The 25695-nt window shown below is 32.7% G+C and overlaps 1 protein-coding gene across 2 annotated transcripts; it reads left to right on the forward strand.

Moving 5' to 3' along the window:
- The first annotated feature begins 10632 nt into the window (after positions 1-10632).
- LOC132749965 (uncharacterized) lies at positions 10633-22731 on the forward strand. Of its 2 annotated transcripts, XM_060739912.1 has the most exons (12): positions 10634-11682; positions 12048-12075; positions 12552-13121; positions 13435-13506; positions 13785-14168; positions 14340-14549; positions 16516-16691; positions 18708-18777; positions 19203-19288; positions 19955-20308; positions 20896-20971; positions 21514-22731. In XM_060739912.1, the coding sequence occupies exons 1-12, from the start codon at positions 11053-11055 to the stop codon at positions 22107-22109; spliced, it is 3252 nt and encodes a 1083-aa protein (XP_060595895.1). In that variant the 5' UTR covers positions 10634-11052; the 3' UTR covers positions 22110-22731. The 2 variants fall into 2 exon arrangements, with proteins under 2 accessions (XP_060595896.1, XP_060595895.1); XM_060739913.1 differs by lacking the exon at positions 19955-20308 and having other exon boundaries at positions 10633-11682.
- Positions 22732-25695: the final 2964 nt, after the last annotated feature.

Below are 25695 nucleotides of genomic sequence, written 5' to 3' on the forward strand. Positions count from 1 at the left end.
TCTGCTTTTCTTTTCATTACAATTGCTCATGCTCATTCCTAAGTGGTTATCGTCCAGAAACCATTTTTCTATTTTTTAGAAACAGTGACATTGACCTTGACCTAAGGAGGTCCAAAAGCAATCCCAAGCAAGGTCTCCACATAAGCTTGTTATATACCAAATTTGATTACAATATCACATTCTTAACTCTTTTTATTGTCCCAAAACCATGTTCTTATTTTAAGTAACAGTGACGTTGGCCCCAGAAGGTCAAAAACAATACCAACCGGGGTCTTCAAGTAAGCTTGCTGATTACCAAGTTTGAGTACAATATCTCATTCCTAACTCTAGCTCGAAAACTTTTTTCCCTTCTTAGTAACGGTGATGTTGACCTTCACCCCGGGAGTTCAAAAGCAATACATAGCAGTGGTATTCAAATAAGCTTGCTATATACCAAGTTAAATTACAATATCTTATTCCTTAATCCAATTATTGTCCGGAAACCATTATTTTTATTTTTAGTAATGGTGACCTTGTCCTTGACCCCAGGGGGTCCGACTGCTTATACCAACCGGGGTTTCCACATAAGATTGCTATTTACAAAAGCTCACTCCAAACTCTAGTTATCGTCTGGAAACCATTAAGTTGACAGACCGACCGGCCGACCGATACCCCCCCCCCTCCTAAACTTCGTTTCTATGTATAGATCATAAATGCGATATAATGTATATTAAAGAAATAACACTGGGCGATATTGGACAGTCAACAAAACGGAAAAGGAGTTATCTGGTATCACATTTTGAACACAACTATTAAACATCTTTTTGTGACTAATTGAGGAAATTAAGTGCTGAGAAATCGATTAAAAATAATCATGACTAAGCGACCTACTTAAGTCATATTTTCCATGCATAATAGATTTTTCCTTTAAATTTAAGAGCGAAAAAACGTGACGTGTTTAAGCATTTAAAAGTGTTTCCTTAATTTGAGGATGGTAACAAATGTTGTTCCCCTAAGTATATGAACGTTGAAAGACATTGTTTCATTGCCTAAGGATACTCCCACTTTTAACCGCAATATAAGTTCCGCGTATTTATAAATGAAATTTTTTTTGTTAATTATTGTCCTTATTTCTGCTTTCTATTTATCATTTTAAAAAAAGTTTTTACGTCTTGTTGATTTTTGTGGGCCATTACCCCAATATAAACGTGGGTTTTAGTCCAACTTGCCCATCCGTGCAGTCTGACCAGTTTTTAGCGTTTTATGAGTGTTTTAATTTGCTATGGACATCTCTTAAAATTGACAAAAAGAATCTAAGACTTACTCTTCATTATCATGATCTTTAAGGTACCATTACTTGGATGAAATCAAAATTAAATAAAATGTTATTTTCAAAAAAAAAATTGATTTACATGTTATTTACTTTGTAACCTAATTGTGTCGCAATACCTGCTTCGTCCTGTCCCCGTTTTTTTGTCCGTCCGACCGTTTATTTCCTGTTCATTCGTACGATCTTTTCTTTTTTCATTCATTCATTCATTCATTCATTCATTCATTTATTCATTCATTAATTCATTCATTCTGTCAGATTTTATTCGTGCAGTCAATAAGTCGATTTTTCGTTTAGAAGAAAGTACGTACATGTATTCCGATGCAGACAAAAATAGTTTGGATTTTATTTTGAAATATGTGTACAGTCATGTAGTATGAATTCATTTAAACAACTCACATTAACCACAAAGTTAAGTTTCACTATCGGCGCGCATATAAGGAAACAAGTTATTGTCAACTTTATCAATAAACTTGAAGTTTTTATGTAAGTTAGCAAACATATTTGGACTATGGCACTTTCTGTTCAAAAAGATCCTCCGCGAAATCTTTATAGGATTATACATGACTTGGATAAACTTGAAATTTCGGAAAGAAAAAGACACGAGTTGAAAGAATGTGCCAAGGCTGTTTTAGATATTAATGTGGACCAGGTTTCATCAAAACATGTCTCATCTGTTCATGGAAATTTCAATTGTGACGAGATTGTTGTAGTTTTGATAAAGTTTGCCGATATTACACTGAATGTCATTGACCTTTGTCAACTAGCGTCTTCATATCAGATGTGGCATCCATGGTCCTACAAATATTTTCTAGATCTAACGCGATAGAAGAAGATTTCAAGGCTCGGTGCCGAGCAACAAGCTCAAAGGTCTCTCAGTGCATAACCTACATGCAGGGTTTGCCAAAACCAGACGAGTTGGATGACAACACTAAGAAGCTTCATCTGCAATTGATGGCGAGCGATGTGCCCGTTCACACTGGGTTAGATGAACTTCTTACACTAGGAGTTAAAATCACGGACATGTTGAAGAACTCGGAGGGAAACAACTTCCACCTACTAATGGAGAAAGTACAACTTTACTGTTGCTTGGCAACTTTCCGGGAATTATTTCTTCTGTACCGGTTCGCCATCCAAAGTACATTTAAAGTAGACGCTCAAGCTGTGAAACATGTATGCGATTCTCAACGAAAACATGACGAAACAGTTTTAAAATTTCTTTACATGCCAACGGAATCAACAGGTATTTTCTTCTGTAAATATCGTGGTTCAGATTGGCCAGTCATCAGATCGTTCTTAGATAGGCGAGGGTTACATCCGGAGGTTCTTAGCGAACTAAGTGGAGCGTATGTTCAGATTAGGTCTATGTACTTCAATGACCGATGCCTATGTGTCCGCAAGTCGCATTTCGGCGGCAATGAGCGTCTTCGATGTGAAAACAACCCTGACGAGCAGGGCACATTGTTTCAATTACAAGGTGGGATGGATAACGTTTTTTCAATTTTGCCGTGTGAAGGCAACATACCTTGTCACATTTCAGACAAAGGTTTGAGTCTTGAAATTTCTACAGGGTCAAATTTGTCTAATGCCGGGCGTTGGTGTATTCAGAAAATACAATCGGACTCACCAAACGGTACACCATCTTACGTGATTAAACTTGCAGCAGACGATCGCCGATATATGTGTGTAAATCAGATGTGCGGGCAAGTTTCTGCTAAGCCCTTGTCGAACGTGGGACCAAGATTTTTATGGCAGTTGGTAAATGCTGAAGAAAAGTACTTTAGCAAATTGGATCATAAAACCAGTTATAAATTGAACATAAGGGATTTCTTAAATTAAAGGCTTATGGAATAATAATTCTTTTAAGAGAAAGCGATGAAACATGTTGCACAAAAAGATGCAAAGAAACTATTTGGTAAAGAAACATTCGGAATAACACAAATAATTTGGCCAAGTATATACACTGTTTCATTCAATGCCATGACTTAGGCTCCAGGATGATCAATAAATATGATGACTCAATAAACCGCCTCCGTGGTCGAGGGGTTAGAGTCGATGACTTTTAATCCAATTACCTCTCTGGTGAGGGTTCGATCCCCGGGAGATGCTTTGGTAGTTTAGCACGGAGGAAGGTAGTCTAGTACTGGTGTAACTCTCCAGGAACGATGGTTAGGAAACTACCCGCCTATATGACTGAAATACTGTTGGAAAAAGGCGTAAAATGAAACAAACAAACAAACAAATTCTTTACAAGTTCTGAGAATTGTGCCTTCAGATTTTATGATGTTTGTCACGAAAATTTTTTAATTGTTTTAAAAAAGTAAAGAAATTGTCTGGGGAACAAAGAAAGTAATTTACGCATTGCAAACGGCACTTTAAATCTATGAAAATAGGTCAGAAAATGCAAATGTAGACCTTACTAATGCAGTAGAAATATGGTGTTGTATTCTGAAAAATAAGACTAATATTACATGTAACTTATTTCTTGCATTTTTAATATCTTTACTTTTTTTGTTCACTATGTTGATTTTATAGTTTTCACTTTATTTATGTTACATTGATGGATTAGAAAGAAAAGAAAACAGATGATCATTGTTCATGATGTAATAAAAGAGCAAAAAAAGGGAATTTTAGATATGCACTGACTCAAGATAACTCCATAAAAGAGATACAAAATAAGGATTTAGGATTTCTTATTGATTTAAGAAAAACATGATAAACTGACGTCCGAGTATTTGTACATACAGGCAGTGTCGATTGAAAAAACATGTTTTTTAAAATTTTATTAATAGAGCAGCTAATCAAAGTTGCAACAATATTTCTATTACTAATCACATTTGCTTGAACTTTCACAATTCAGAAACCAAAGGCCACAAAAGTACCATCGCCTTCCAAAGAATCTAACGCAAATGATTACAAATGTACACAAGTATAGAACACGCTATCCCTAAAGAACGCTAAAATGGTAAAATTGATGCAAACTCGGTTTTATTGAGTCTGTTTATGGGAAGTAGTGGTAATTTGCAAGCTGTCATCAAAGGTTTGACCGAGAGAATGGTTAGACTGGATTTTTTTATTTGATTTGATTTTAATTTGACATTTATAAAGCTAATGTCTGTATGTTGTCCAGAATACCACATTGAAGATACTGTTTTAAGTGCATTATACTATTGTAAAAACATTTTTTACTTTTAGATAAATAGAATTATTATGAGGCATGTCGATGATAAATTGCGGTTGCATTATCATTGCTTTCGTCTCTTAGAAAAAAAGAGTGTTTTTTGGGGGGGATTCTGTTTTTCTTTATCGTATTGCTTTTGAGAATCTTTGCTTGATGTTTTGTTTCTCCAAATTAAAATTCAGAAAACTTTTGATTTTATTGAATTTGGCGCCAGTTGTAATACTTTTAAGATCACAAATCGGGTAAAAGAAGTGTTTCTATATTTTCTTGAGGTACTTAACAATTGATTTGCTATTTACAGCCATTTTGTGACCAATAAACATTCTAAATTTGGTTGGAAAACAATTGACATGAGGCACATCAAGTGTCGTCAACTGAAATGTCTACGTCAAGTCTGACATTTCAGTCCACCACATGTTGTCAGTACTCAAATGAAAGCAAGGTCTGTAAACTAAAACCGTCCTTGCTGAGCTCAATGTGTTGTCAATAAGAAACAGTTCGTTGATATAAACGCATACGTGAACATTCAACTGGCGAATAGGAATCGTCATCTGGTGTTGATAATTAGATGACTTGATTATTAGTTTGCCCAATTTTCACTTCACTATTGTTATACATTTTTCTTGTCCCTCGAGATCATTGATTCCAGCACATTAAGTGTTGAAGATGAAGATTAAATACCGCTCAAGCTGGTGTTAGGGGGCTGAGGGATGTTGCAATTTTCCATTATCCCTCATGAGTAGACTCAGTCAAACCAAGTCGCAATGTTCGTGTATTTTTGTTGTAATTAATGCTTCCGAGAGATAACCCTTTTTCTAGACTTTTTGTTTGGACAAATAATTCTTTAATTTTTCAATCTGAACAAAAATTGTAATAGAACGAGGACGCCTTTCAATGAAAATGCCTTATTTTTCCCCAATAACCGTGATTTTACTTTTTTTCACATTTTTTCAAAGAAGAGACATGCACTGTCTATTCTCTGCCAAAAAGTATAAATTCTAATATTACGCAATAGTCTTCTTTAGGTACGATTTGTGACTCTGAATTCACGACTTCGTTTCCAGCTGAAAGGTTCTTCCGTTTAAAATATAGCCAAAAGTCACCAACTGTGTACTCGATATGGTGAAGTTGAAATTTAATATTTTAAGTAATGAATTATGGTTCTGTTTTCTACAATTAAAACATAGTTGTTGTTATGAAATATGTTGATTGCATGACTGTTAAGTTTTTGTTGACTAAACCTCGTTCAGGATACGGATGAAGATAGCTTATATTGTATAAAAATTATCATTAAATTTGTTACGAACTTCTGATTAATATATCAAACTGCCTTGGCAGAAACTTAACTCCATCCTGACATATTTTCATTTACTAACCTATTTAGAAAACCATACAGCATGCAGGATAGCCAACACAACAACAGCGGAACTTCTTCTTTAGATTAATATGTGTTGATAAATACAAGAATGCACTTAGTTATTTCACCTGCAACAAGCTACTCACATCCTCCAAATCTTGATTTCATTAAGTTATGAGTGAGTTAAGTGTGAGGAATAAAAAATATTAGAGTGGAGAAAATAAGAATCCCTAAAGAAAGTCCAAAACATTCGCCCAGTACATTTAATAAGAGATGTTATATATAATTTCCGACCTTGTGAACTCGTTCAGCAATACATTATTGTAGTGCTTCAAGTGCTAGCGGTCGTGGACGGTTGCTTGCAACTTCTAAAACTGTCTCATTTAATGTGAGCTTGCAACATTTTTTATTTTGCAGTAGTGGGCATTCTTTAAAGATCTTCTAGGAAAGTTCAAAACGGCAAGTGTTGTAGGCTCGGTTTGATTGAACCTGTTCATGGACGGTACTGCCAAGTGCAAACTGCATTAAACCTCAGAAATGAATATTTTTTCTTCTGAAGAAAGGGCAAATATGTGCTTTGTGATGTTGTAATGAAAGGGTCCAAAACATGCAAGATTATAATCACCTGAAGAAAAAAAGCACTGAATGTGAAAGAAAATGCGATAAAGGTAGCAAAATGTTAACAAATCACTATAACTGTAATGATTTAAAAAAAACATAAAAAACATTAAAAAGCAAAGGATTGTTCAGCTATAAATTAGCTACATAATGGAAATTGAAACAGGACACCAATAATAAAAAGCTTATGAAAAAATGAAATATTAGCATTTCTAAGGTATAATTGGTCTTAAAAAATTTCATTTTTTATATTTTCTTGCATTGACATGTTCTCAAATCTCATATTCATGGCCCACTGTTTGACTAAATTTTCATTTTCATTCTTTTTCTACTTTTAAATAAAATAAGTAATATATTATTAAAACATGATTTTAAAAGCCTAGCATGGAAAGAAAACTTTTAAATAAAATAAATAATATATTATAAAAATATGATTTTCAAAGCCTATCATGGAAAGAAATTATCTTTAAATATGTTTTCTTGTGTTCAAATTCATAAATTGTGACGTATGATAATAATATATTTGTTATATTGCTGTTTTAAAATACGTTCACTATATCAATACTCAACAATATTTCCTAGAGATCCATAAATATTGTTTACCAGCGTTACGAGGGATGATCAAAAATTATCCGGACTTTGTAAATAATTTTTTAACTGATAAATAAATTTACATAAAAATACACGGACAATAAATCAGAATCTTTCCCCTATATGATACAGAAAAAACAACAAAAAATATTAATAAAGAAAAAAAGTTATGCTTTCATTGGCATGTACATGTAAAGCAATGCGGCGCACGGTATATCTGAAAAATTGACGTTTACGACGTCACAAGCGTATTGTCCTTAACGGAGCAGCTTTTTGCTCATACACAAAGTAGGGCAATATGTGGTACACATGTTATCCACTGCCTAATATATATATATCTCTGTACAAGTTGGTATAATGTTGTATTGTTATAAAACGGATGGTGATAAAGAGCTCCTGTAATTACGCAAACTCCCGTTCTTTCCTATTGTAACATGATTGCTGGAAAAATCGCACATGCAATAAACTATATTATGTATTAAAAATAATGTAGAAAAATGTTGCTGAATGATAATGTATCATACATACTAGAAAATAAAAGAATAATACAACTAAGAACAAAATTGTCATTATTTTAAAATAAATAAAACGCATAGCCGAATTTGAACCGTGACTGTTAAATTGTTGATACAATTTCTCCATAAGACCACTGCGTAAATTAATAAAATAATTTATACAATTGTAAACCAAGAATACAATATATGTAATTAATGCATTAACTTTTATCATTTTAAAATCCTTAGAGTTGACTGCACCGTCCCGTAGCTACTGTCGAACATCACCGACAATGTCCGCAGTCAAATCGATTGTCAATTTTCAACGTCTCGGCGATTGACGTCACCAACGTCCTTGAAAATTTAATTGTTCTGTTTCTCCCTTACTTGTTTTCTATTTGTCTATTACCCTTTCTTAATAATTTATGCTTATCAAAAACTATGCCGTGGCTTACTGGAACTTTTCTTTTGTTAGTCATAATCCTTTTCTACGTTTTAAACAGTTTCTCGCCTTACTTTTGACAAACAACTTTTCTTATTGATCGATTTCCGAGACGTTCCAACGACAGTTTTAACGCGAGTATTTTTTTTAACAAGTGACCTTTAAATTGTGATTGCAAATATAAATATGATTTAAATGAAGTCATTTTTTCTGACACGTCAAAGATATAGTTGATGACGTTTTGGCGTATTTTGAAATCCAATTTAGCCATATTGTAAAATATACGCAGCATTAAGCGCCGGATGACAACGCAAATTTACGCACTGCGCCGGGTGTGCGTTACCATGGTTTTTGAATTCGCTGTTACGGACAAACTATTTGCGTTATCAGATTAGATATAGCATCAGTTTACAGGTATTGTTTTACGATTAAGTGTGATATATAACAATAAGTGATAGGTTGAAAATTCTTCAATTGACAGTCACAGTCCTGTTTATTTTTGATCAGCCCTCGTACACAGCCTCTTGCATCACGGTGGAAAGAAAGTTTTGTTGTTGTTTTTTCCTTCAGATAATGATGGGTCAACGTGGAAAGTTGTTATATGCATTCCGGTCGAACTACATATCTTGAAAAGGAAGCATAAACTTTTTTTCTTTATTCAAGTTTATTTATATTTAAAAAAACAGCAAACAATTGTCATGCTCAACTACATGTATATCATACTAAATAAAGAAAATATGAATCAAGGTCAGAAAGCACTATATTTTAGTAAAGCATTTAGTAAAGCAAAATATGCTTCGTCAATGTTTACGAGATATTACATTTAGTGGTGTAAGACCTGACATAAGAATGCTTAATTCTTTAAAGTGATAATATTTCGATATTTGATTGAAAATTAAATCATGATACTATAGGATTAATGGAATTAATGATGAATATCATTTAACATGTATTGATTTTATACTTAATACATTGAAAACGTTCAAAACAAGCAAGAAAAAAGAAACAATAAATAAAATGGGAATCTTCGATTTCCGACTTAACAATAATAATGGCCGCTTAACGTAAGTAGATCTGTGAAGTTCACTCATTCATATCGCTAGCATTTTCATGTACAAAAATCTTCAGATTATCTCTTTATATTTAGATTTTCGTAACAGGATCTATATAAATTTCTCTTTAATAGAAAAGTTAGTTAAAATTGTATTACGTAAGTTGCATATCTCAATTTCTTCTTTTATGACTATTTTAAGAGCAGTTTAAATTTACATATTGTCTTGAGTTAAGAGTCGTGTATTATCTTTTTGTAATGTCAAGAGAAGAAGTTTACCTATAAGTTTTTCGTAGCTTCTGTTTTGTTTTACATTACATAAATTACTGAACTGGCTATCATAGAAAAGAAAACCAGGCTATAGAAACTCTAAGCTTCTTTTTATATATAACTGAAACGTCCATTCTTTATTTCGTTGGAATAAAATGTGCCATAATATTAATGACATTGTTTATTGTAATTAGCAATATCATTTCTAATGGTCGTGTAAATAACTCTACTTAAATTACTACTTTTACGTCATTCCTTTGTTAGCCGCGATAGTTGTCTAATTGTTTTAACACAATACCCTTGAATATTGTTATTTTCTTTTACTAAATTTTACAGTCTAAGGTATCAAACTGTCCGAATGGGAAAGAAGGAATTGTGTCAGGGGCAATCTGTTTACTCAGTACAGTAATGTAAATATTAAAGACGACTTTCACATGCTTGATTGTTACATTACAGAAAACAATCTCTTCTTTATCATGAGATATCTGTAAGGACAGATAATAGGAAAAGAGTCTGATTTCCGATAAAATACAGGTATTGAATTTTTGTTTTATACCTTAATGGTATAAACTGATCGATAGTTACCAATATGATTGAAATTAACACAATTTGATCGATAAAAAATTATACTTTAAAGGTTTTCAAGGCTTTATTAAAACATGTATATAATGTAATATTTAAAGGATTATAATACCTCAGAAAGGAATAAATATTTACTTCATTTGAAAGGACAAACATGAATTTTATAATTTTAGAGCATTTAAGATGCTTGTTAGAAAGAAGAGTTAATTGAAAAATAACTTGTCATAAATGGAGCAAAATGTAAACAAATGAGTTATACTTCCGTACAAAATTTATTTGTTGTTATAACTGTACTAATTGCCAACGAGCAACAGAAGAAGAAAAGATTGCTCGAGTAATTTGCCATGGAGAAACTTTTTTGGAAACTATAGAAGTGTTCCTAAAATAAAAATGCTTTCGAAAAATAAATGGAAAGGTATTTCTTGGGCGTACCTGATCTTGAATGAAACATCGAAACAATGTTTTTAGAGAGTGTACGAGTATTTTTAAGTCATTAAAAACTGATTTTGAATTTTTTACATATTACTAAATTCACCACTTTGATAACTGTTAAGGGTAATTATTGTTTTATAATTTAGATATCCATAATGATATTTTTTTCATATTTGAGATCGTTATGTGTCAGGGGCAGAGAGTTAGGATATTAATTTTGTTTTGTTGAACTATAGTTCATTGTCATTTGGGTTTAAACCTAAATATGTTGAAATTTCCTCTCTCACTAATTGTTTCTCTAATTTTGTCTACTTCCCCCTTATCCTCTACAAATTTCTCAACTGGATATCCTCTTTAGTCCATTATTCGTCCTTCTTTCTGCAATGGTCCCTTTTGTTGACCATTTGGGTGCCATTGGAATTGGATTTTGTTTTGGCTGCGTTTCTTGTTGGATGTACTTCTCCGTTAAGGAGCTTATTTTTATATATGTAAAGCATGAAACTTGTAGGAACTGATGAGATATGATCTCAAGGGAACTTTGGATTTAGCGGAAGGGGTAAACAATTCATAATTAGAATATTTTTGGAGAAAATTCAGTAGACTAACATTAAATAATACTATATAATATGTTGTACTTATTTCGCTTAACGATATTGTCATTGTCATTTAAGGTTGCATTATTCAAAGCATATTCGTATTTGACGATATTTAATGAAAACTGAAACATGTCAGACAATACGAGTAAAAACCTTGGAAGGACATACTTTCTTAGGACTACAAGCATGTATATGGACCTAACAAAAGACACTCTTCTTCAGTTGTTTCAACATTTGAACAATAATGAAAATATCATAACGTTCTTGACTACAAAAAATACAAAAGTGAAGCTTCAAGATTTGTTTCAGAATGGTGTCCTGAATAAAAATGAATACACTCTTGTAAGTTCCTGTTGGCCGAATCCTGAAAAATTTGATATCGCATTGTTGATTAGGCTAATCCTAGGATTATTCAGGGGTAGAATATCAGGACCACAACTAGGATGGTATACCAAACCACAACATCACGATGTATCTCTTGGGGCAGACCTGCTTCGTTTAAGAAATACTAAGAATGAATTAATTGGTCATCGCGAAAGTGAGAATCTCGATGAAGCTGAATACATTCACATTTTCAATAAAACGGAAGCAATATTAATAAGGATTCTTGCAGCTTTTGATCGAGAAGAGGCGGGAAATTTGAAGAAGAAATTAAACGAGTATAAAGACTTACATTTTGGATATGTGAATGGGAAAATAAGGAGATATCTAAGTGAGCTGGCAGAGGCAGACAACGAAACAAAGAGACTGCAAACTCAAGTAATTATCATTTCAATATTTTCTATTAAAATGAACATTGCTTAGCTGGCTGCCATATAATATTTTCACAGTTTTTTGTTTTTGTTTTTATATATATATAATATTAGCAATAATCTAAGTTGAGAGCAATCTTTTTTTTAATAAAAGTCAAACAAAAGTAAGTGATATATTGTTGAATTTTTAATACTGATAGTTTTGTTTTATTAAACCTTTGTGTTAGTATTTTTTAAATTTCTGTTTTAAGAATTAATTATTAACATTTCGTGTGCAGTTAAGATATTAAACATTAATTTGGAAAGTTTTAAGGGTTAGTTATAGGTGGTTTAATATTGACAATAATAAGTGTATTCTGATACATCTTAAAGGTTGAAGAATTAATGAAGAAATCAAAAGGTAAGAAGATTAAAATATAACTACGGCACAAATTATAAACATTTTGATTTCATTTCTATGTTATTAACATTAAAAAATAGACAAAATATAACCTTTCTTTTTTAAAACATGCTAAAAAGTCGTGTTTGCAATAAATGCGATTAGATTATTTATATGTACTTGAAAGTTGACACTGAATTCTGCTTAAGCCGGTATAAGTGGGTTTGGACGGTAATTTGCACTTTAAAGTACGTCCATGACCAGGCATAATCAAACTGAGTCTGCAACATTGTTAGTTTTGTCGTTTGGGCGTTCTTCAGGGATTCCATTTTTCTCTATTGCTTGTATCAAGAAATTTCAAAAACCTGTGTATCATATTAGAAAAGTTACTTTAAACTACTCATATACATAAATCTTAAGAAGTGTTGTTAAACCTTTTCAAAGACTATACAAGATATTTACAATTAAAATTGTAATGATGATTGTTTCTGTTAAAGAATTTCAGACGTTTTTTAAGACAACGCCGGAGCGATTTGTTCGATACGTCAAGCTGCTTTTTGATGGGGGTGGAACTGCTCTCCGTGGGATTCTAGAGAGAGAATTGAGAAAAGCAGACAAGAGTCTGGATTCTCTCCTTTCCGAAAACAAAGAGATGCTTTTACAAACAATGCAGGAAGAATATTATCAGTTCCTTTTCCCACAAGAATCAAGCCAAAAAGATCACAATTGCTGGGAGGTTGGCCTTCTTGCATCTGTCATTCTTCTGATATTTACAGATTTAAGCATGGATGAGATAAATAACATTGAAGAAATACAAACTGCCAGGCAAAACTATGCAATGCACGCTATTAGCTGTTTAGATGCTGACGAATTCCTTATCATTTGGACAGACTTGATTAGCAGCCTCAAATATCTTTCAATGGGAATTGAAGAAGAAAAGAAACATCACATTGAGAATCTTATTGACCGCTACAAGAAAAAGTGTAATGAAGGTGATGCAGATGATTATTTAGACCAACTCAGACAAACTGGAGCTCCAGTAAAGACATTGAAATGCATTTACGATGGTAATATCTTATATTTGGTATATTATAATATCAGATATCATATATATGAACAAAAGTTAACTTTGGTATTTTACTTTAGAAGAATGTTATAAGAAACGCTATGTAACAAAGTGTATAATCAAATTCATTTTGTGCTATTTATTCTAAAATGAAATAGATGTTCCATCTTTTAAACTATATTTTTAAAGCTTAATGAATGTACATGTACTTTTAAATTAGACTTTGCATAAATGTTTGGGTAAAATTTACTTTTTTCATCATTTGATTTCTGTGAATTTCTCCGTATGGTTTAAATGTAATATACCTTTTTCAGAATACATGTATCAACTGAAGCAGAGATTGAGACAACTGAAAGAAAGAGCGCTTCAATTCAAGTGTGATCATGGTCAGTTATCATCATAAGAAGTTTACAATATTATTATTGCGGAATTTTCGAAAAATAAAATACTGTTACTGTGATTTGCTGAGATTTGAAAGTAAAATTGCCTATATGTATGTTTATTATTAATCTATTTTTTCATCACATGAGAAATTGTAAAATTTGTTTTTTATAGCGTTTAGAAATTGTAAACTTGATTTCCGATTCAGTATGTAAGAACTGAAGAGTAAATTATGTTTTTCATTTGTTTACAAAACCTTTGCAGTTATTTTGTTTTTGTTCAGTTTTAGAGCTTAAGATAATGGTATCGTGTGAAGATGAAACGAAGAAAAGAAACGCAGAGGACGAACTTGATCAAAAATTAAGAGCCTCTCTTCTCGAATCACATCACGGTTATGATTTCTTGCAGATGGAAGCGGACCTTTTCATGTCAAGTATTACCTCTCATCCAAACATAAACCTTACTGGGGTCACCAGATGCTGCATCATGGTATCATTCACTTGTTCAACGCTTGATGGAGTAATGAATCTTCTGAACTACTCTAGCAGTCAGGACTTCCTGAAAAGGATTTGTTATATTTCAAACGAGTTAAGCTATTTATATGAAGATGCCTTTCTCGTGCAAGGATACATAACACTTGAAAGTTTATCTGAGATTGAGATTTCAGGTAGGCCTTGATGTATTTGCTTCATACATCGTACAATCACATTGCACTTTCCTAGAGGTTAGTTTAGATTTATACCAATTGTTCACTCTTTATAATTTGCTTAACAAGTCTTTCTAATTTCACATCATTTCAGAGCTCACATTTACTTAGAATATACTGTTTTATTTTAAGACTCTCAAAAGCATGTCTATGAAGAAGGAATTTCACTACCATTAAAATGCAGTTCTGCCGAGGGAATGGAGCATATTTTGGATACTTTGCAAAATGTGAAAACGGCCAATACACTGAACAGCATTGCTGATAAATTATCAGAACAGCTTGAAGAAACTGTATACATTCATGTTACCACTAATCTAATTGAGTTTAGAGGTGTCTTCACGGGTATTTAGCAATTTAATCCTAAATTTTCCTATATGTGTATCCTTGCAAATTTTTTTTTTATGAAAAGTTCAAAAACATAGTGCAAAACGTTCTACAGGATTTAGCACAGTCCTTTCGTCTTGTTTTGAATATTACTTCTAGAAATTGGCAAAGATTATACATGCAATAAATGTTTCATCATCTTCGTTTTGAATGTGTAAGTTGTTGTCTTAAGGGTTGATCTTTCAAACCATCTCATGCTTTTTTTAAAAAAAAACTGTGACGGTCGATAGGTCAAGATAGAATAAAACTTAATCTCATATTTATTTATGATTATCTATAAATAACTGCAAGAAGATTTTTATATACAAAGCATGTTTCTATGTAACATTATTTTTCTGTTTGTTATTATACCCCCGAAACGAAGTTTGGGGGTATATAGGAGTCACTCGGTGGTCGGTCGGTCGATTTGTCGGTCGGTCGGTCCAGCTGTCTGTTGCATTTTCCTTGTCCGGAGCATAACTTGAAGACTAATGATTGAAATTCAATATAACTTCATTCAATGCTCAAGCACATTGAGAGGAAGTGCAGTGCACAAGAACCATAACTCTATCTTGACTAATTACAGAGTTATTGCCCTTTGTTACTTTTCCTTGTCCGGAGCATAACTTGAAAACTACTGGTTGGAATTCAAAACAACTTCATACAATGGTCCAGCACAATAAGAGGAAGTGCATTGCACAAGATTACAGAGTTATTGCCCTTTGTTACTTTACCATTGCTTTTTTGTCCAGAGCATAACTTGATGACTAATGGTTGGAATTCAATACAACTTCATACAATAATCAAGCACATTGAGAGGAAGTGCAGCGCACAAAAACCATAACTCAATCTTGACTAATTACAGAGTTATTGCCCTTTGTTATTTTTCCTTGTCTGGAGCATAACTTGAAAACTACTAATTGGAATGCAATACAACTTCATACAACCATCAAGCACATAAAGCGGAAGTGCAGCGCACAAGAATCATAACTCTATCTTGACTAATTACAGAGTTATTGCCCTTAGATACTTTTCCTTGTCCGGAACATAACTTGGAAAGGACTTGTTGGAATTCAAAACAACTTCACACAATGGTCAAACACAATAAGAGGAAGTGCAGTGCACAAGAACCATAACTATGTCCAGGGTAATTATAGAGTTATTGACCTTTGTTATTCATTGCTTTTTTCTTGTCCAGAGCATACCTTGAAAACTACTGGTTGAAATTCAATACAATTTCATACAATGGTCAAGTATATTGAGAGGAAGCGCAGTGCACAGAAACCATAACTCTTTCCTGACTCATTTAAGAGTTTTTGCCCTTTGTTACTATTTATTGTCCAGTGCATAACTTGAAAATTAATGGTTGGAATTCAATGAAACTTCATACAATGGTCAAGGGCAGTGAGATGAAGTGCAGTGCACAAGAACCATAACTGTGTTTGGACAAATTACAGTTATTGCCCTTTGTTACTTTTTTTTGTCCAGTGCATAACTTGAAAACTAGTACTTGAAATTCAATACAATTTCATACAATGGTCAAGGGCAATGAGAGGAAGTGCAGTGTACAATAGCCATTACTCCATCTTCAGTATTTGTAGAGTTATTGCCCTTTGTTCCTTTTCCTTGTCCAGTGCATAACTTTAAAACTAATGTTTAAATTCAATGCAACTTCATACAATGGTCAAGCGCAATGAGAGGAAGTGCAATGGTCAAAAGACGTAACTATTTCTGGACTTATTACAGAGTAATTCAATAAAACTTCATCAATGGTCAACCAAATAAAAAGAACGACAACTATCTATAACTGCCTACAACCATATTTCTATTTCAATTCTTTTGCAATGTATTCTGTTACTAGTAACTTCCTCATTTCCGAAGCAGTCTTGCGGGGGTATTAATCATATTTAGTGATAGTTCTAGTTATAATTAATTACATTTAAAGGTGCACAAAATATGAAAAATAAGATAAAAAAGAAAGGGCTGAATTCATTGACAGCAACCCCCACACGACCCAACAACACTGGACCACCGGAAAGGAGCACAAATAGACACCAAACAAAAACAACAAAGGACACCAAAGACCAAGTTTTGAGATCAAAGAGCAGGAGTGTGATTCCGGTATTTTTTGTTGTTTTTTTTTTTTTGATAAAGCAACCAATTTAGTTGGGACCTTGAAAGTATGAAAATATATTTTCACATTTGTCATTTGCGCTGAACTTTCTTAAATTTCTTCATGCAACACATTATTCTGTGAAACACTCGCTTTAATTTTCGAGCTTAATGATTTACTATTTGACCAAGAATATCGGTATGTAAAAAAATGTAATACAACCGTTTGATAGATGATGCATTCATCTGTACCGTTTGCTATTCTGAATGAAAAGTAGCATAAACAAAAGTTTATCAAATATCCAAAAGTCGAATTCAATGTTTTATGTACAAGGAAATTTGGTCGGCTATCGTATTGCTCAGAGATACTTGATACTTTATATGCTATTGTACGTACTTTAATGTTTAAATATAGATTTTTGCAGATTAGTACTTTTATTATGTTTGTTCGTAGTCAATGTATGCTAAAAAACCCATTTGCCCTTTCAGCAATATCCAAAGGAACCGAACTTATTAATATAATTTGGGTAGAAATGTTCTACTCTTAAACTGTGAAAAAGTACCTTTATGCAAATAACGGCAGAAAAATGAATTCTAAACTCAAAATTTCATCACTGTAAAGTAGTCAAATGACTTGTTTTATATGCAACTATCTTTGGCCATATCGAAAGGTTTAGGGAAGCCTTTACTGACATAAATTAGCAAAGCATAAATTTCACAATCGCTTTCCTTATAGTCCGCACCAGCTTTTTCACCATATTCCATACCATAAGAAGAGCACTTACGAGGCGTGTTCAAAACTGAATGCAACTGGGTCAGTTTCAAGAGTGCTTTACACAAGTGCCAAAGGAATTATCTCAATCCTTCAAAATACTCACCACCATATAATACATTAAGGTTTAGTATTTTAATTCAATTTTAAATGCGTTTTCATAGATTTATTTTTCTCGTTTTATGTTTTCTTCTAGCAAGGTAATAGTATCATATACACAACCTAACATCACGGAGACCAGATGCTGGTCAACGGTTTTTGAAATATTTCTTTAATTTATCTTTGTAAAACTTTGCATTTAGAGATTTACCCTTTGGTACGGCAAGGACCTTGACTGGTAAAGAAAATTACATACATGACCTATTTGACGATCATGGTGCGTTTTGCTATGCAACGTCTTTGACTTCCTTTGGTTGCCCATATTTTGTTATGTATCTTTCGCTTGGGCTCATAAAAGTATTCCACGTCTCATCTCCAGTGATGATATTTGCGAAAGATCGAGTGTTGAATTTAGGGAACTGTTTCAATAATTGTTTGGAGATTCTTACCTGAGCACGTTTTGTTTGCTCTTTTGTAAGGAGAATGGGTATCCATCTTGCACTTCTCCTTTTTAAATCACGTCTGAAAATTGTTTGAGCGGCTCCTACAGAGATACCAACGCATTTACCTAATTGTTAATCTTGCATAAGTAGCAATCAAATTCCTTTACTTTTTTAACCATTTTTGGCGAAGTTGCAGTTTTCGGACGGCGTGCACGAGGTGTATCTTTTACTTTATCCACATCATATTTAATTTTTTTACACCACCATGTGACAGATGAAAAAGGAAAGTTCATTGTTCCCATAAACATGATATATTTCGGCAGATATGTCTTTCGCCAAAATACCAAGAATACAGCTGTTCTTGGTGTAGGACCGTATTTGGTCAGTAAAGGAAACCTTTCCCTAAACCAGCTTTGGAATACACGAGTAGATAGATAGCGTATAGTCGAAGCTAGACTGAACTGATTTACGCATATCAGTTGAGAGCTAACACAAACATCTATGCGATACATGACTGTACAAGTGAGATATTGGCCTAGTTGCATTTATATTTGAACAACCGTCCTATAAATATGTTTTTGCTACCGACGTGACAGCATTATTCTGCTTTCTTAAGTGACAGGCCGTGAGTGATAATAGATGATGACAATATTGCTTACTATTATATATCATTGGATATTATTACATAAAATTTCATTTTGTAATGAATAGGTATCTAAACAAGAAGAAGGAGACGTGATGGAAAATGTTACAGACAAACCTGTAAATGAAATAGAATCAGGTATTATTTGATAATCAATGTTTATATATCTTATACATGTTTTGAATTTTTTTAGCGTTCCTTTTACCATATTATTATCTGGACTCGGGAGAGCCTCCAGAATTACTTTAAGATTAAGTATTAAAATATTCTAGGAATAGAGACATCTCTTCAAAGCAATGGAAACAATAAAATAGGCGAAAAAACTTTGAAATTATTTGTACCCGTATTGGTGACTCCGAAAGACAGCAAAATAAAACAACGCTGGCAAATTTTAAAAATGCCTTTTAGCAATTTTAAAAGTTATTATTCATATTGTTACCACCTGTACTGATTATTCATATTGTTAACACCTGTACTGATTAACTATGATAAAACCCAGTAAGTGATGTTATATTAATCATTTATAATTGATATATATTCTCATAGTTGTTTTAATTCCTTAGATTGTAAAAAGAAATGTGGACGTCGTCAGAGGAAGAAAGGAAATCGATCAAACCAAAAAGATCCAAAGCTATTGTCACCTCTGCAGGTACTATTACCCTTGAAACTAATATCAATATCTGTATAGAAGATGCACAATACGAATATTCTTAAATGAAATACCGGTTATTTGTTTTAAATTTTCAAGATAATGTATTGTAAAGTGTAAACAAGCCTTTGATTTTTGTAAATAAAATAATTTACAGCTTTAGGGTGGACATTAAAAAAAGAATCATTCAGTGTATTTTACACACATATCTATCTAGCAGTTGTCCTGTGTTAATTTTTATCTGTAAAATTCAGTAAGAATGAAGTCATTTTAAGATACTTCAAACTCATCCAAAAATATGAAAAAAGTAATACTCTATTTAAATCCGTCAAATGGAAGATTAAATATTTCTTTATCCAACGTCCATGAACAATTTCAATATTAAGTATGCATTATGCTTATACCAAACGTGTCAGATGACTTGAATTCCTGTTTCATTATTTGTTTTGACGTTTGATGTAAAAGAAGCTGCGCATTTTATTCAACGCATTATCGGGCCTCTGAGCTCTAGATGTCTATTTGGTGAGAAACTCACTAGTCATGCTAAATAGATAATAAATCAATTGTTATATTGCTCTTGAATTAGTTACTTGCAGGAACAAAAAACAAATAATCTAATACAGATAAAGATTCACCTACTAAAGATACGTAAGAATCTTTTTTCAGCATTCACTAGGTGTAAGACCAATAAATTTAAATGCTGATGACACATATTCACTTGACAAGATGTTACGAGGATTATCTGATAGTGACTTGACGTTTGATCATGTACTGCAATTAGAAAGAGCGGAATCCACTTTACGAGTAATAGAAGCACCTGGCAGAAAAGTTACTTCTGAAGAGCTAAACGATTTACAAACTGATATTGAACGTCCGTTTTACTCGCTGCAAGTAGATAAGTCATCTTCGACAAGTGTGAAAAAGCAAATTTTGTCTCTGCCAAACAATCCTTTGAATCATCGTCCGCTTTCTGCTTCTGATAAACTCGGATTTAAAGAAAGACTCAAATGTTTTTACCAGGTAATTAAAATAAATTACTTAAATCTGACCATCTTCGATTCTTTGTTGCCATCACTGCTTTATGAACACATTTGAGGGATGCTTCCTAATGAAACGCTTATTTCATTTTTACGTGTTTTGTTATACTTATTTTAATGATACAGGGCGTAGACGGTAGTGAAAATTGAATAAGCCTTTCCACCAATAAACTAGCTTTGGCAAACTAAGCTAAAAGTAACAATTTTGTCGGGTTGCCCGACTTTCAGGATTTCCGTTTTGACCATCATTTATCCTCGGAATTCATTTAGTCATTTGTAATACGATAGTGGTAATAATAATGATCATAGTCACTGTTATCTTTAAGAAAACGATCTGTGCAGTTATGAAGCCTTTAAGAAAATGAAAATCATTTCACAGTTCAATTTGTACATAATTGTAGATTACCTGGCTGAAGAAACAGGATAGTTAACCTTTTTAACACTGAAGGGCAAACATAGTATGTCTAACACATAAATAACATTTCTTGTTAATGAAAAGTTTGAATAACACCATAATACGATACCATGTATCACGATATTTAATAATTTCGTTACTTTACTTTTCTTCAGGAATTCGTTACGTTCAAGCGTCACATTATGCCGAAACTTGTGTCGGAGGATGAGGATTATCAGAGAAAAAAACAAGGTATATTTTAAGAACTAACTGTTAAGCAGTTTAATTTATTATACAGTTAATTTGACATACACTTTCGTTCAAACAAGTACTTAACTTGTCGTATGCTCATTTCGAACTTTTCATTTCATTTCTTTGGAAAGTCAAAAGGGTTTAAACAAATGGTTTTCTTAACAAAATATTTACCTGCTGAAACCGAAAATGATTAACCCTTACCATCTACCAGATTAGTTTTCACATCTGTACAGTCTTACCAACCTTTATATTATTGGTAGATCGAGTATTATTTTTTATATTGAAATCTCATGTATTTTTAATGTTACTTTTTTTAATTAAAAGTAGGGAAAATCAAGGTATAATCTAAGGTGAATGAATAATTATCAAATTACACTATTGAGCAATTACACATGTAGCAATAGAAAAGTTCACACAAATTGCACGTGTTTGCTTTAATCATGAATGAACAACTTGACATATGTTTACTGCAATAAATTGTCTTGAAAGCTTAACGAATATATTCAATAACAAAAAGTATATTTTATGTACTTTTTCAGAACTGAAAGATTTTCTGATTACAACTCACAGGAAAACGTTAAAAGAGAAAGGGTTCAATAAAAGGATTTCGATGATCTTTGGACGTGGCCGTTTAATGTCGCCTAAAACAGGTATCGTTACTTCCTATAGAGGTATTTTCTACGACGACTACCAAAGAAAACAGCATAAATATATACATATCATTGGTGAAGAAGGCAGAGCCTCAACAGTTTGCTTGGAACTTGTCTCCGCTTGGTGTGACGCTCAAAGTGAGGGAAACGTGCACATTCTCAAGAATTTTGAATTCGTTTTCATGATATCCCTTTCGGATGTGGGCTCAGGCGATTCTATCAACGAAATGATAAGATTGCATCTTCAAAGTGAGGAGTACATTGGAACTTTAGATCAAGTACTACAACTCGAACCAGACAAATGCCTAATCATTCTCGATGGATTAGATAAGTGGAGACATAATACTTATAACAAGTATTCTGCATTGGAAATTCCAAAAGGAAATCTGTTTTCAGACTATGTGATTCTCGTTACAGCAAGTCGTCATTTGAAAAATCGCATTAAGAGGGAATTCGGTGATAAACAACTGCTGTACATATGTTAGTCTATTGACAGACGTGTATATATCGTTGGTGTTCTTGTTGCAGTTTAAAATTATCCACAAAATCTGAGAGACGTCTTCACTTTTACTTCGTCTCTCCAATCTCTTATTTTTTTCACCTTCTTCTTCAATCAGCATTCTCATTGTTATGTCATATATGCAAATTAATTCATGTTTAATCCTGTAACATAGACCATGACCCTTATTTGTTTATATTATGATTTCGGTCATGATACCAGCTTCACATATGCCCACAAAGACATATACATGTACATATATTTGAAAAGGCGTGTTACTCGTATTATGAATTTGGCAATCTGTTTTGAATATTGTTTAACAAATATAATATTCACATCTTTTCTATAAAAGTATGTCTTTGTTAACCTTTAAAATAATACTATCAGTTTAGTATTGATATTTCGCTTTGCTGTCACAATAGATGACCACATAGTGTGAGATAAGTTTATATTAATTTATGTAATATATTAGCTCAAATAGGCCTTATGTATTTTTGGTCAGAGTTCCGCACTAAAAGCTTTTTTGTGTAATATATATTCGTCGCCATTTTTTTGGGATCTGCTCAAATGTGAATCGAAAAGATAAGTAAAGTTTTATAAATATGTTGGTTGCAGTTTTTCTTTTGTTTTTGAACCCATATTTACTTACCCGAAATTAGGTTTATTCAAAACTCTGTACAATTTCATGAATAAAATCTTGTGCAGAATAACGAAGACGATAACATAAACAATACAGAAAAAAACGTACTTACTATGGATTTCAAATTAATATTACCCTAATGTATATTGTTTTTATGTAATGAATGTTATATTAAAGTAATTCCACAAAAGTTTCTTTTGACATGACGGGACTAGAAATATGTTTTCGAAATGTTGAATGTTCCATTTGAATTAGGTCTAGAACGAACATTTATAATTTGTGTGCAAAATTTCAATTCATTCTCTTACTCCTTTTTTCCAGAATAATTATTCTAAATGTGATAAAATGACCAAAAATTTGTAAAGCGTTGCAATGTTTTCACTTAAATCGAGCTTAGATCAGCATAAATGTACCACATTCAAATTATTCCTTAGTATATTCTGAACAATATTTCGTATATCTTTCTGTTCAAGTGCCTTAGTTGATATATGTTAGAAGTTTATATATATATTCATTAAGTTAATGTTTTGACTTTTGGACACAATTGGAGTTTCTTGAGTTTCTTCGAGTTTCAACAAAATAAATTAAGCAATAGTATATAAATAACGTTTGGTTATTACAAAATACCTAAAGAAACGTAACACTATTTACTGAGCGTACCAGAAATGCTTACTGAACAAAATCTACAGATTATGCCAGAAAGGTTCGGGGTAGTATCTTATTTCAGTATTTAGATGCACACAAGATTCCGAAATCGTGACCGTTATTCGTGATCTCGTGGCTGTAAAATGTCACATAAAACTCAATTAATTTTAATGAAGAATATGCTATAGACTAGAAAAATTTTAAGAAAATTTGTTATTATATAAGAAGAAAGCATGATTAACAGAACTCAATGTATTTGTCAAATACGTTTATAAAGAGTAAATTAAGATAATAATAATAATAATAATGATAATGACAATATAGTTACCGTTATAATTAAGATCTGTAGTCGAATCGGAAGACATGAGTTTTTATTTCTTTCGATAAGTACAAAAGTCAGCCATAGAACTGGTGTCAGCAGTTCGAAAGTCAGCCATAGAACAGTTGTCAGCCGTTCGAAAGTCAGCCATAGAACAGGTGTCAACCGTTCGAAAGTCAGCCATAGAACAGGTGTCAACCGTTCGAAAGTCAGCCATGGAACTGGTGTCAGCCGTTCGAAAGTCGGCCATAGAACAGGTGTCAACCGTTCGAAAGTTAGCCATAGAACAGGTGTCAACCGTTCGAAAGTCAGCCATAGAACAGTTGTCAGCCGTTCGAAAGTCAGCCATAGAACAGGTGTCAACCGTTCGAAAGTCAGCCATAGAACTGGTGTCAGCCGTTCGAAAGTCAGCCATAGAACTGGTGTCAGCCGTTCGAAAATAAGCCATAGAACAGGTGTCAGTCGTTCGAAAATAAGCCATAGAATTTATGTCAGCCGTTCGGAAATAAGCCATAGAACTTGTGTCAGCGTCTTATATCAGTACAGCAATAAAGATTGATAATCAATAATAACTTTTGGGGTTAAACCCTTAATCTGCTATATTTCTCATACGGACTTGTTCAGCTTTGAATGTGGAACATCCCAATCAAAGTTTAAGAAAATTCAATATCAAAATACAAAGAAAAGAACAGATACCAACAGCCAACGGATGTGCAGGTGAAATCCGACGGCAAGGGGTTAATGCTTGTTATGTTTGATTCCTACTAATTAAAGGGTTAAAGGTAAAGTGTCAGAAATGTTTTGAAAAAGTAGTGAAAAGTGCTAATAATTATTTAAGATTCATTGTGACAAAGATATGTTGTATACGATTATGTCACGGATTATCATCAAAGATAACAAGACAAAAAGTTGAAGCTATGATTTCAGATTTATCTTTACACTTAAACTTCTCTTGACAGAGAAGTTTATGATAGAGAAAATTACGCGTCAACTTTTGGTCGATATTAGACTTGTTATCTCAAATTGTGTAATTGATTACTGCCCAAACCCTTGCTAAAATATGATTTTATTGATTTCATCCAGATTCATTTATTGAAAGTGTTTAAGCACTGGTTCTAATATCTCATCATATTTCAAGTACCGCAAACAAGTGGTTATATATGTGTGAAAAAACGCACAAGTAGAAGACAGCAAAACTTTCTCTTGTATTTGTATGACAACTTTACTATTTCATTAAATGAAAATAAAGCAATGAGATTGCTTGATTCTCTTCAGATAACAGAAATAATCATTAATGTTACTACCATACATGCTTAGTAAAATTCGGTCCATACTGACACATATGTGAATTATAACTTACTCTTTTTCCACTTTCTCTCTTGTTTTATTTACCTCCAGCATGTATTTAAGGAAAACGGAAAAGAAAACATTTTTCTGTTCTCAATAAATTATGTTCACTGTAATTCATTGTAAATTTATCGATATTAGTGTCAGCTAGGTTTGAATTTACGTGATTAATATTCTGAAAGTACTTAATCGTTACGCAAATGTGGATAAAAATAATCAACGCTATCAGCAAGAAAGTTTACATGTTCCAAAATCTGTTTGTAACATATGCTGACATCTTGTTTGACATAAGAACTTTTCGTTTTAATTCTTTGTGAATCGGAATTATAGATGAATCCTTAATCGTCCCAGACAGTGTCTCGTTTGTATCCGGTTTCCAATTTTGTAAACGTGCTCCCCAGTAGTGATTCATTCTAGCTATATCTCCATTAATGTCAATAGATTGTCCCATTCCTTCTATGTGGTTATGGTGTATTCCAACTTCACTGATATTTCTGGCTCGATAGAGAGGTTTATCTAGCTCGTTGGTTCTGTACGGATGCCGAAGCTGTAAACGCTCTATTAGCATGCGAAATCTTTGGGGTAACCCGAATATATGAAATTAGGGAAGGATATTTCAAC

This window comes from Ruditapes philippinarum, unplaced genomic scaffold (genome assembly GCF_026571515.1).
Source record: "Ruditapes philippinarum isolate M1 unplaced genomic scaffold, ASM2657151v2 ctg7059_1_1_1_1, whole genome shotgun sequence".
NCBI lineage: Eukaryota > Metazoa > Mollusca > Bivalvia > Venerida > Veneridae > Ruditapes > Ruditapes philippinarum.

Bases quoted from the DNA above. Each gene is read 5' to 3' on its own strand.
- LOC132749965 (XM_060739912.1), top strand. From the start codon at position 11,053: ATGTCAGACAATACGAGTAAAAACCTTGGAAGGACATACTTTCTTAGG. The intron at 12,076-12,551 runs GTAAGAAGATTA...TTTCTGTTAAAG, and splicing joins ATTAATGAAGAAATCAAAAG to AATTTCAGACGTTTTTTAAG. The intron at 16,692-18,707 runs GTATTTTTTGTT...TGTAATGAATAG, and splicing joins AGAGCAGGAGTGTGATTCCG to GTATCTAAACAAGAAGAAGG.